The sequence below is a fragment of the Aethalodelphis obliquidens genome, unplaced genomic scaffold (assembly GCF_003676395.1).
Source record: "Aethalodelphis obliquidens isolate GAN/ISIS:26980383/991018 unplaced genomic scaffold, ASM367639v1 scaffold10, whole genome shotgun sequence".
Lineage (NCBI taxonomy): Eukaryota > Metazoa > Chordata > Mammalia > Artiodactyla > Delphinidae > Aethalodelphis > Aethalodelphis obliquidens.
Window position 1 is genome coordinate 1262332 of NW_020837954.1, and position 12006 is coordinate 1274337.

A 12006-nucleotide genomic window follows, 5' to 3' on the forward strand; every position below is an offset into this window, starting at 1 on the left:
AGGTTCTGGGAGGGAAAAGCAACCAACTCAAAGTCCCCTCTCCCCCAAGAAAAGACGTGGGCAAGCAGATGTGGAAGGAGGGGCGGGAGGACAGGGAAGTCTAACGGACTCCCGGAGGCGGGAGCAGCCCTCCAGGGAACCGGAACCGACGGAACCGTCCCACACCGGCCGGCCGGGCCGAGCAGGGGACTGAGGGGCGCCGCGGCCACAGCCGGCTCCCTGCGCCAAGGGCCCGCGCGAAGCGGGACGAGCTGTCCCGCTCTAGAACTGGTGGGGAGCTGGGAGCGGGGAGGGGATCTGCCCGCTTCCGAGCGGGCAGCCGGGCGGGAAGGTGGCTCGCCCCTCGCCCTGCCCCTCACCCCGCCCCTCGCCCCGCCCCCCTGTTACTTCCCCTAGGCGACGCAGAACCCTGAACCGGCCGCCTCCATGCAAAAGGCAGGGCTACTGTTGCGTCCCTGTGCGCGGACGTGGAAGTCCGTGCGGATGGCCAGCTCCGCGGTGGCGCGCCGGAACCCGCTTGAGAATAAGGTGGCCCTAGTAACGGCCTCCACTGACGGGTGAGTGCCCGAGCCCGAGTCTCGGAGGCCCCCGCTGTCTGCAAACAGGTACTAACCCCTTGTCCTTGGCCTCCCGTGCCCCATCTTCAGGCGTCACGTGTGGCCAGAGTCGGGCCGGGAAGAAAGGAACTACGTGGTTGGCCTGCAGTCCCCTCGGAATCGCCTCCTCCCCAACCTTGCAATTGCCGGCCCTCTTGTCACTGCTGCCTCTGGCTCGACTGTGCTGCCCGCCCCCGTCAATCCCACCTCCCAGGGTTCTGGGCTGCCCGGGTCAACTAGCCCCACCTAGAGTCTGGGAAGACCAGACGCCGGAAATCCAAGACAGTCCAGATTACAAAAATCCTATCCACTGCCTGCACCGACGGTGGAAATGATCCAGGCACCCCATTTTGGCACCCCACTAGTCTCATAGAACTGCGCCCCTGACCTAGAGGGGACACAAAAGCCCTGTGTCCACATTCTTGTTTAGTTCAGTACATTTTGGCCTCTCTTGCCCAGCCCGTGTCTCACCAACCACTGTTGTCTACCCTGTTTCTCACTCCCACAGAACCCTGCTAGATGCCAGCTCGTCACAAATCTAAAATACAAGTGAATGGGAAATGCTAATGGCTAAATGCAAAATGTGTAACCCTTTCTCCCAGGGGAGTATGTAAAAAATTTACGTTTGTAACCGGAGACCCCCAGTTTCACATGTACCTGAGACCCTCCAGTCACGGAAATAGCTGCTGCTTGTTATACCCCTAGCTCATCTCTCTCTCCTCAGTCCCTACAGGGTATGGGGACTGTGACCTGTGGTGGCACCTGTGGAAGGTGATATCACTTCCTGGGAACCTAGACTGAAGGCCAAAACCATAAGAAAAATAAGTAAACCAGTGCCAAAAATATGCTAAGCATGTCCATCTGTATGGTAATGGCTGTGTCATTAACCCTATGTAACACATGGGGGTCCTACAGAGAGAAAGCTGGAATTCAAAGCCCAGGCAGTCTGATTCAGGAGCCCATGATCTCACGCTCTTTTCCTGTACCAACTTAAAAGTCCTTATCTCTCTCTGCCCACAGGATCGGTTTCGCCATCGCCCGGCGTCTGGCCCAGGATGGGGCCCACGTGGTGGTCAGCAGCCGGAAGCAGAAGAACGTGGATCGGGCAGTGGCAATGCTGCGCGGGGAGGGGCTGAGTGTGACGGGCACCGTGTGCCATGTGGGGAAGGGCGAAGACCGAGAGCGGCTGGTAGCCACGGTGAGCAGCAAGGATATGGGCGCAGAGCCAGGAGGTAGCAGAAGGGAGCCAGCCTGAGCAGGCTTTCCTGGACAACACGGGTGTAATCCAAGCCAGCACTGTTAACTAAAACACACCAGTGCGATCTGCATACCCACTCCAGTCCACCAGCACATTTTTATTGTGCCTTTCTGTCCTGCCTCCGAGAATCATCCCATCTCAGTCAGAGAATCAAAAAAACACGCTACTGTTTCAACCCTGCATTGTGCCTTGGGGCACCCCCCCAAAAAAAAACAGCTGGTCCTGGCTTTCCAATCTAATTGGGCAGATAAAAAGGGTAAATACAATTGCAAAATAGGTATTCCCACTCTGAGCTAATAAACAATCAATCCCTGTTTTTCAGCTTATAAAGTCGAGTTTCCGGGAACCTACAGGAGGCAGCCCATCAGGTTTCAACCACCTACTGTGTGCCATGCACTTTGTTTTGAGCCTTTTGCAGGTTCTCTCCAAACAACAACCCAGGCAAGGCCAGGATTAGTCTCCCCGTTTAAAGACTGGTTCAGAAAGCTGGATCAACATCACAAGGTCCCACAGTTAGTAAGAGAAGAGCTGTGAGCCAACCCAGAATTGCCAAGCTACCTACAGACTACCAGGCATTTCCCCATCAGGTCAGGTGTTAGGTGCCCACTTGGACTTTAGCCTCAGAGACAGTGTCTAAGCCAGTGTCAGAGCTGGTGCTTGGCACCAGTCTTCCAGCTGCGCAAGAAAATATGAACATTTTGCAAAGGAGGCTGCTCTTCCCTAGGCTCAGGGCACACCCTTTACTTCTTGGAGTAAAAGGGAGAATCTGCCCGAGAATGGAAAGCAAAGGATATTGTGCTAACAGAATGAAAGATGGTGAAATAATTTGGGTAATCTTAGACAAGGAGGACATGAAATGATGGTAGGTGGTGGTGTAGTAGACAGTATAAGGTTATTCCATGTGTCAGGAGTCATTTGGCAAATGCTCAGATGTGCACTGGAGAGAGCCAACAGGGGTTCCAAGAAAGCCACCTTGCCTGGCATAGGCAGCTGGACAGAGCCTGAGATTGAGACCTTGATCCTCAGGGTGAGGGAGCCACCTGGGATCCTGGGCCAACTAGTGACTAGCTGTATGAAATGTATGTAGCCACTTAGTGTCAAAATCCTGCTGGGAAAATGACCTCTGGACCCTCACCAGGTCCACTTTACCCATCCTGCAGCTCTGGCCCAGAAGCGGGGTTTGAACTAGACCTTGAAGAGTGCATGGGGCTGGGCAGATGGCATAGGGCCAGGATTCCAGATGACCCTGCAAAATGAGCAGACAGCCAAGCAGGGACGGAAGGGGAGAGGGGAGCATTGTGAACCCACAGCAGAGAGAGAGCACAGGCTTGAGAGGGCTGGTAGGAAGTGGGCCGGGTGGGAAGGATGGGGGACAGGGGCCTCTGTGGCCTCCCAAAGGAGTTTAGACATTCTTGGAGGAAATAAGAAGCCATGTGAGGTTTTGAGCAAGGTGAAAATGGTTATTAAAGGACAATAATCTGGCACTGGGAGGAAGGATATATTGGAGAAAAGAAGACTCTGAGCCAAGGACATCAGGGAGGAAGCTGATGCTGTCACTTAGGTAAGAGCAGTGGCAGTAGGACCAGAACAGATGCGCCCAAGAGACATTTAGTGGGAACCAACCAAGATTTTTTTTTTTTTCCTGGCCGGTGTCAAGAAATAGGAAATAGGAGGGATGAATCAAAATTGACTCTCAAGTAGTTTGAATGGCCAGTGTTGAGTGGAGAATGATAGGATACTTGTTAGCAGTTTGAGATGTGTCCTGCCTATTGCCAGCCACTACCTGTGATGAGGGAATCTGCTGCCCTGAGGATGGTTACTCCCCAGTGGCCTCCTAATCTGCACCTCAAAGCTTCTCAAAGGTGTCATGAGCCGAAACCAGATTAGCTGCTTTTCCACTTGATTCTACTTTTTTAAAGAAAATAGAACTGGGCTTCTCTGGTGGAGCAGTGGTTGGGAATTCGCCTGCCAGTGCAGGGGACACGGGTTCAATCCCTGGTCCGGGAAGATCCCACATGCCGCGTGCAACTAAGCTGGTGCTCCACAACTACTGAGCCTGCGCTCTAGAGCCCGTGTGCCACAATTACTGAGCCCGCAGCCCACAATTACTGAGCCCGCACGCCCAGAGGCTGTGCTCTGCAGCAAGAGAAGCCACCATAATGAGACGCCTGTGCACCACAAGGAAGACGCAACAAAGCCAAAAATAAATAAATAAAAGAAATACATTTATTAAAAAAATAAAAAATGGACCTGTCAGAACACAGAGCAGCAATCACACAATTTAGAGCAAGCCTTAGAAGACACCTGGGTGGTCATAGTAGCTCTGCCATTAATTTTCCAGTGTTCTCTGTCTGTTCAGGCAAAAGCCAGCCTTCCCTCCTCTCTATGCTGATAGGCCTAGAAAAAGAAGGGGACAGGATACACAGCAGAAGTGGGAAAGCGCTCCAGGCGATTCTGCTGCAATCCACTATCTCCCCACCCCCAAACACACCCGCACACGGCCCAGCACACATCACTTTCTAATGCATACCGTGTTTTCCTCATCATGAAACTTACACAGAGCCAAGGCAGGTGACTGGGATTTTGTGCTGGGACATCAAAATTTAGAGAGTGCCAAGAGACTATTGATACAGGTTTGCAAAGATTATGTGATTTTAAAATTTGTTCAATTTACATGTTGACAGCCCAGGCATCCCCTCAGCAGTGTGGAAGCAACTGAGCTTCGCACCTAGTTAGCAAGAATAATTAGTTAAAACAGGAGCTAGCAGATTGTTAATAACACACCTCTGTGTGCCAAATCCGGAAGCACAAAGTTGGTGGAGGGCCCATTTAGTGCCGCTTGCCCAAGGCATCAAAATTCCCAATTCTGGGCCAATGCGAAGTCTGATTGCAGCATGGCATCATGTTGGCAGATTGTTTGGCTACTCGTTACTCCAGCACGTGTCTTCACCACATACTTACAATTTATTAAGGAGGTGAGATGTTGCCTCTCTTAGTTTTCCCAGTTTAAATCTCAGTTTCTGCCTTGAATCTTCCATGCCTCCGGGCCAAAAAAATAAAAGCAAGGGGTGGGGGGAAGGGAGGAATGGCTTCATAACCGAGTGTGAAACTGCTTTAAGCCCAGGCCGGCATCCTCTCCATCCTGGCTCTCCTGGGTAGCCAGTTTCATAGTGACCCCGACGCACTTTTGAAGGACTCTTATGAATTAGCTCTGGGTTAGAGTGTAAGTTCTGCCACCACTAACTAGCCTTGTGCCCTGATCAAATCACTTCACCTTTCCCAGAGACTGAATGAGCAGGCCTCCTCTTCTTAGCTGGCCCTGATATGTCATTACTGAGCTATATGACCTTGAGAAATTAACTTCCCTGGACCTCAGTTTCATCACCTTCACCATGAGGGCATTGGGCTAGGTGATCTCAAAGGCCCGAGTGGCAACTTTCTATAGGTCTAATTTTTTTTTTTTTTTTTTTGGCTGCGTTCATTCTTCGTGACTGCACGGGCTTTCTCTAGTTGTGGCGAGCGGGGGCTACTCTTCATTGTGGTGCATGGGCTTCTCCTGTTGCAGAGCACGGGCTCTAGGCACGTGGGCTTCAGTAGTTGTGGCACACGGGCTCAGTAGTTGTGGCTTGCGGGCTCTAGAGCGCAGGCTCAGTAGTTGTGGCGCACGGGCTTAGTTGCTCCGCGGCATGTGGGGTCCTCCCAGACCAGGGCTCAAACCCATGTTCCCTGCATTGGCAGGCGGATTCTTAACTACTGCGCCACCAGGGAAGTCCCTATAGGTCTATTTAAACTTGTTTCTCCGTTCAGGTACGTGTAGACAGGCTGAGTTTGAGATAATGGTAACTCATTCAAGGAGAACTGGACGGTAAGCACTGGGAGAAATGGGGCTGGGAAAAAAGGAAGGGTCTAGAAATGGACTTTGAGGTGAGAGCTGAGGCCATGAGAATAAAGGAGCTCCCAAAGGGAAAGTCTAAAGAAAAAAGGGTCAGTGACAGCCTCAGAAGTGGGGGCAGGAAGAAAAGACTGCCAAAGAAATGAGACGACCTTAAATGTTTTAGCAGCAGAGCTTGGGGTGTTTTGGAGAGAAAATGTTTTAAGGAAAAGAGGTCATTTTGACAACGGTTCCTAAGAAGGAATTCTTTATCGACACTGATGAATGCACTTCCCTTACTGTCCTGCAGCCCTAACTCAGACCTTACTCCTCTCTAGGCTGTGAACCTTCACGGGGGCGTAGACATCCTGGTCTCCAATGCTGCCGTCATGCCTTTCTTTGGAAACTTAATGGATGTCACCGAGGAGGTATGGGACAAGGTAAGACGGGATGAGAGCAGCAGGGGGTGGGCCTCAGAAGACACACACTCAGTCTGCTTTTAGAATGTATTTGTCAAGTGCAGTGTAAATGTGAGGGATCCTTGCAATTTGCCGGCAGTGCACCTGGTAAAGGGCGAATGGCGGGGTAGGGGGCTTCCTCTGTCCCTGCCCTTCTCTTTCATTTCTGCTTCTCCCCAGTTTTGTCTTCATTTGCTCCTTGCTAACAACCCGTCTTCTGCCTCCCTCCCCCATCTCCCCCACCCCCGACCCCGTGGGCTTATCCAGGCTCTTCTTCCTGGTTTATTTCCAACAGACAGGGCAGCTAATATGCCAATAACTAGTACGCTCAGACTTACCCGCCACCCCTCCCCTTTTCAGCTGCCAAAAAAGAATGATTTTTCATTAGTTGGAAAACTTTAATAGCTGCTAGTTAAGTGAAATATCAATGCTCGTGAAATTAACTAAGTTGCTGCTTTATAACATACAGCCTTTTAAGAAGACCTGCGCTTTTTCCTTTTTAACTCCAATGTCTAGAACATCTGAGATCCAGATGTCTAAATTCAAGAACGAGAATATTAGTTTTCATGTGAATGTGTACAATTACATTATATTTATAATATATTTCACACACCTACATTCTTTAATTATAAAGCCTTAATTAAAATATTTGTCTTTCTTTACTGAGGTTAATATTCCCACCTGATTTGAAAATGCTAAATTTTTCATGATCTCCCATGGTTTTGCTTTTTACCCTGACATCATCCATAATTTCTCAACACTGAAGTTTAAAGATACTAAACTATTCTCGTTTATCAGTGTTTCACAGACATAGAGACCAAAGTGCCAAAATGCTCTTCAGTGAATCAGTTCCTGATTGATATTCTTCAAAGTAGAGAAACATCTTTCATGAGCAGTCTGAACAGAGACCACATGAAAATCAGTTATAAAACTAGTAATTTTTCTTTTTAGTTGGCTTTTTTTTTAATTTTATTTTATTTCTTTTTTTATACAGCAGGTTCTTATTAGTCATCCATTTTATACACATCAGTGTATACATGTCAATCCCAATCTCCCAATTCATCACACCACCACCACCACCCCCCGCCACTTTCCCCCCTTGAGGTCCATACGTTTGTTCTCTACATCTGTGTCTCTATTTCTGCCCTGCAAACCGGTTTAGTTGGCTTTCTTTTTAATATCACAGTATATCAAATCTAAATGCAATGGTTGATCCTTGATTGAACCCTGGACTTTAAAAAAAATAAGGACATTTGGGGGACAATTGGGGAAGTTTTATTATAGACAGTATATTAGGTAAAATCATGATTATCAATGTTAAATTTCTAGGGTGTGATAATGGATGGTGGTGTGGAAGAACATCCTTAGTCTTTGGAAATAATGCTCAAGTCTTTAGGGCTAGAGCATTAGCATGTCTGCAACTTACCTTCCAAGGGGAAGGAAAAAACTGCATAGGTACATAGCTAGGGCAAATGGTACAAAATGTGAACCGTTGGTAAATGTAGGTAAAGGATATCTGGATATTCATTGTCCTTCTATTTCAACTTTTCTGTAAGAGTGAACATTTTCTAAATAAGAAGTTGCATGGGGGGTATGGGAGGGGACTATCCCAGCAGTGCCTGGAACAATGTAAACAAGGGTCACGCATTTGTTTTCAATTACACATGTGGGGTTTTGATTGTAGACTATGTTCCAGCTCCCCCAGAAGTGCCTCCTCACGATCCCACTTGCCAATACATGTCCAGCCAGACAATCCATCCTGGAGGGCCGAGAGCATCTCACTCCCTAAGCTCAGAAGCCAGAAAAGTGCTGGAACGGCCCCAAGTGCCTGAGGTCCGGCCACATTTCCCCTGAGAAACACGGCGCACTCCGGGGCAGGTCCAGGAAGCCGTCCAATTCCAGGCTCTCCCTAGTTGGAAGACACACCGAAAATCCAGCTCAAGTCCAAGGCAGCCCTGAGAGTTCAGCCCCATTCTGGGTCAGACCATACTTAGGAAACAAGCTGAACCGGGCTCCATTCTTCCGCACCCAAACCTAATGTGTCATCCTCTAACTGAATAAACCGGGGAAAGCCACCTCTCCCTGGGCCTCGGTTTCTTCACTTGTAAGGCCAAGTAGATCACCCCTAGGATCTCTGCCAGCCCTAGCAAACAGATCCTGGGAACCGCACTCTCACTCCCCATTGCCCTGCCTTGTGCCTCCCTCTTCCCTCATGCCGCTCCCCCTCTTCTCTCTATTGCAGATTCTGGACATTAATGTGAAGGCCACAGCCCTGATCACAAAGGCAGTGGTGCCAGAGATGGAGAAACGAGGGTACAGAGAGCAAGAGGGAGCCTGTGTTCGATGGGCCCCATGAAGGCTGAGGGGAGGGTGTCCATGGGAAGAGGGTCATTCTGTTCTTTTTCCAGAGGCGGCTCAGTGGTGATTGTGGCCTCCGTAGGAGCCTACAGACCATTTCCTGTAAGCACCTCCTTTTCTGCTACTTTTATCCCTTCCTCCATCTTGCACCTTCTACCCTTCCAGTCACCCTAAGACATTTGTGTCCCCTTTTGGAATCACATCACCAAGTACCTTCCAACAAAATAGAGGCCTTGCCTCCACAAACACTAACCAAGGGGAGGTTTAATCACAAGACAGTTTTCTAACTGGGACCCTCCATTACAAGAGATACCCTATTATCTGTTTATAACCCTTTATATCTTATGTTAAGAACCAAGAATGAACTGGAATTGAAGAGAATAACCCATTCTCTCCTTTCCCCAGGGCCTGGGCCCTTACAATGTTAGTAAAACAGCCTTGCTGGGCCTCACCAAGAACCTGGCCGTAGAGCTGGCCCAAAGCAACATTAGGGTGAACTGCCTGGCACCTGGACTCATCAAGACTAGCTTCAGCCGTATGGTGAGGAAGGGGAGTCCTGCATCCCACTGGGACCCTAAAAGGCATCTTCTCAGGTAGAAAAGCCTAGCTCCTTGGTCCTGAGCTCCCAACCACTTCTACCCCCCATCTCTGCACTTTTCCATATCCCCACTCCATACCAGCCATGTGTCCAGACCAGACCCCCACATGATCCTTTCCTGAGGTGCACAGTGAGACTGAGGAATTCAGATACCACTCAGGCCATTTCATATCTCCTTACGTAGGTGAGACCTGGGGCGACCCAGGAAAATGCCTCACTAGAACTTGAAGAGAATGGAGCAGAAGAGGGAAGAGGGTAGAGACTGGGAGCTGGGAAGGTCTAGGAAGTGAAGGGGGTGCCTCTCCATCACCCTTTCAATTGATGTGAGGGCTGGCAGTTTCTCCCCTCGCCGTCCCTCACAGGAAGCGATTTCCCTTTTTCCTGCAGTTGTGGGATGACCAGGAAACACTGGAGAGCCTAAAAGCAACCATGCAGATCAAAAGGTAAGGCTGGGGGCTTCCCTGGTGGCACAGTGGTTGAGAATCCACCTGCCAATGCAGGGGACTCGGGTTCGAGCCCTGGTCCAGGAAGATCCCACATGCTGCGGAGCAACTAAGCCAGTGCGCCACGACTACTGAGCCTGCACTCTAGAGCCCGCAAGCCACAACTACTGAGCCTGCATGCCACAACTACTGAAACCCACGCGCCTAGAGCCTGTGCTCCACAACAAGAGAAGCCGCTGCAATGAGAAGCCTGCGCACTGCAACAAAGAGTAGCCCCCGCTCGCTGCAAGGAGAGAAAGCCCGTGCACAGCAACAAAGACCCAACACAGCCAAAAATAAATAAATTAAATTAATTAATTAAAAAAAAAAAAGGTAAGGCTGTCACAGGGGAGGGCAAGGAGGGATAAAGATGGTCCCTCACAGCCCACGCTTGCCGACTCTCGGTCCTGCAGACAACACAGGCATGCTTTCCTCTGCTTCAAACACACAGATTTCACAAGTTCTTGAACACAGCATCACTACAGTGGCGTGTGCAAGGAGTCTGCTTCCACTGCAAAAACGAAACACAGAGGCATCCAGGTTTAGCAGAGCAGAGCCCTGGGGGAGGCCCTGACCCCTCTCTCCACCTGGGTGTTTGCCTCCACCTCTGGGCATCCCTAAGGATGAGGGACCAAAACCAAAACCAAAACATGCTTTTGTTAGTTCCCCTTGAATAAAAAGTCATGTGTCCAAAGCTCAGGTTAACGATCCTACAATCCAAATAAAAGGAATGAAGAGCTTTACCAAGTCCCCAAACTCCCCTTGCCTAAGAAAGCTAGCCTCTTCCCCAAAGGGTTGGCCGAACTGTTCAGGTACCTTCATCTGGCTCTCTTTCCTCTAAGTTCCCTGCCTCTCTCCAGCTTCTGGCTTCTGGGAACTCTCTTGTCTTTAGCTCCTCCGCCTTGTCTCCTCAAGGACACACATCAGCAATGCCTGCTTGAGGGGGGAGACACCCGCAAGTGCTCCCAAAGCCATTCTGAGGTCAGGCATGAGCTGCTGGCCTAGTTCACAACTCATTAATAAGTCAGGGTATTGTCACCCTTGAGCCGCAGTGAATGATCCGGCCCCATGCTTCTCAGAGCTTGGGGTGCTTGTGAAACCACAGATGCTCAGACCCCACTCCCAGAGATTCTTTTTCAATTGGTCCGAGGTAGAACCTAGGCATCTTTGGCGGGGGTGGGGGTGGGGAGAGTTAAGCCTCTCGGACGACTACAGTGTGCAGCTAGGATGGAGAACCACTAATCCAGGCCTTCTAGGTTTGAGGTACCCACTCTACCCACCTCTAGAGCATTCTCAGCAGTTAGGTTGAAGTGTTCCCTAACAATGCGATCACTGATACAAACACTGAGAATTAGCACAGTCTCACAAAATGACTTTAAGGGACAAAAATAGATTCCTGAAAAAGGTGTCTGTGAATTGAAGCTGTACAAATGGAATCGTTTTAAACAAATCATTTACCGTCTCACAGACTCCCTGACATTCGAATAGTATGCACACATGTGAAACAAATTCTCTGAAGAGTGAAATAGCTGCTCACCAGGTTATCTATATAACTTTGGATTTTGATGTCCTGAGTTCTCTAAAAAACAAAGTATATATTATATGAATATAATGTGCAGTGGTTTTTGCAGAGTACAGTATTAATGCTTATACTGAACTATAACAGCTTATATTCATGGTAACCCTATTACTGCCCCTACCCTATGGGCAGTACACTGGTCCTGAAAAATCACCTGATACTTCTTGATTAAGCAAATTTCATTCCCAGGTTGATTTTTACTCCCTTCTTTTTTTCCCCTCCTCCCCAGGATAGGCAAGCCAGAGGACTGTGCGGGCATCGTATCTTTCCTTTGCTCCGAAGACGCCAGCTATATCACTGGGGAGACAGTGGTGGTGGCTGGAGGGATGCCATCCCGCCTCTGAGGACCTGGAGAACATCCACCAGCACAGAGATTGGGCTCCATCTCCTGGGTCCTGTTCCAGCATCCATCTACTGGCCTTTCCCACCTCTGCCTAGCGTACTGCTCACCTTACACCCTAACCACCCCCCCCCATATCAATTCTGCCCTGTGAAAAGCTCCAGCATTCTCTGGGGTCAAGGTGTGGTTATGAGGATTCTCACTGTTGCTGTGGCCTTGGATAAAGACTTCCCTCGAGAGCACAGGGCAGGCCTGCTGAGAGGGCTTAGTCTACGGCGGCAAAGACTAATATTTTTTTTCTGGGCATCAGAGGAATTTGAGGGAGATGGGAGAGAAGGAACCTGGAGTGGAAGGAACAGGGTTGGAAATTAACAACTCGCAAATGAGGTCCAAATAAAATACAGATCATCACGATGCTTTGAATCAGTGTGTTCGTTTTTCAGTGTAGGGTGCATAGGTGTGGTAG

At 49.5% G+C, this 12006-nt stretch overlaps 1 protein-coding gene across 3 annotated transcripts; it reads left to right on the forward strand.

The window, feature by feature from the left end:
* Nucleotides 1–401: 401 nt before the first annotated feature.
* On the forward strand, nt 402–11954 carry LOC113622595 (dehydrogenase/reductase SDR family member 4). Of its 3 annotated transcripts, none has more exons than XM_027110867.1 (8): nt 402–557; nt 1617–1794; nt 6064–6165; nt 8426–8496; nt 8592–8643; nt 8947–9081; nt 9527–9582; nt 11430–11954. In XM_027110867.1, the coding sequence occupies exons 1-8, from the start codon at nt 427–429 to the stop codon at nt 11542–11544; spliced, it is 840 nt and encodes a 279-aa protein (XP_026966668.1). In that variant the 5' UTR covers nt 402–426; the 3' UTR covers nt 11545–11954. The 3 variants fall into 3 exon arrangements, with proteins under 3 accessions (XP_026966668.1, XP_026966669.1, XP_026966670.1); XM_027110868.1 differs by having other exon boundaries at nt 8947–9134; nt 11430–11542; XM_027110869.1 differs by lacking the exon at nt 8947–9081.
* Nucleotides 11955–12006: the final 52 nt, after the last annotated feature.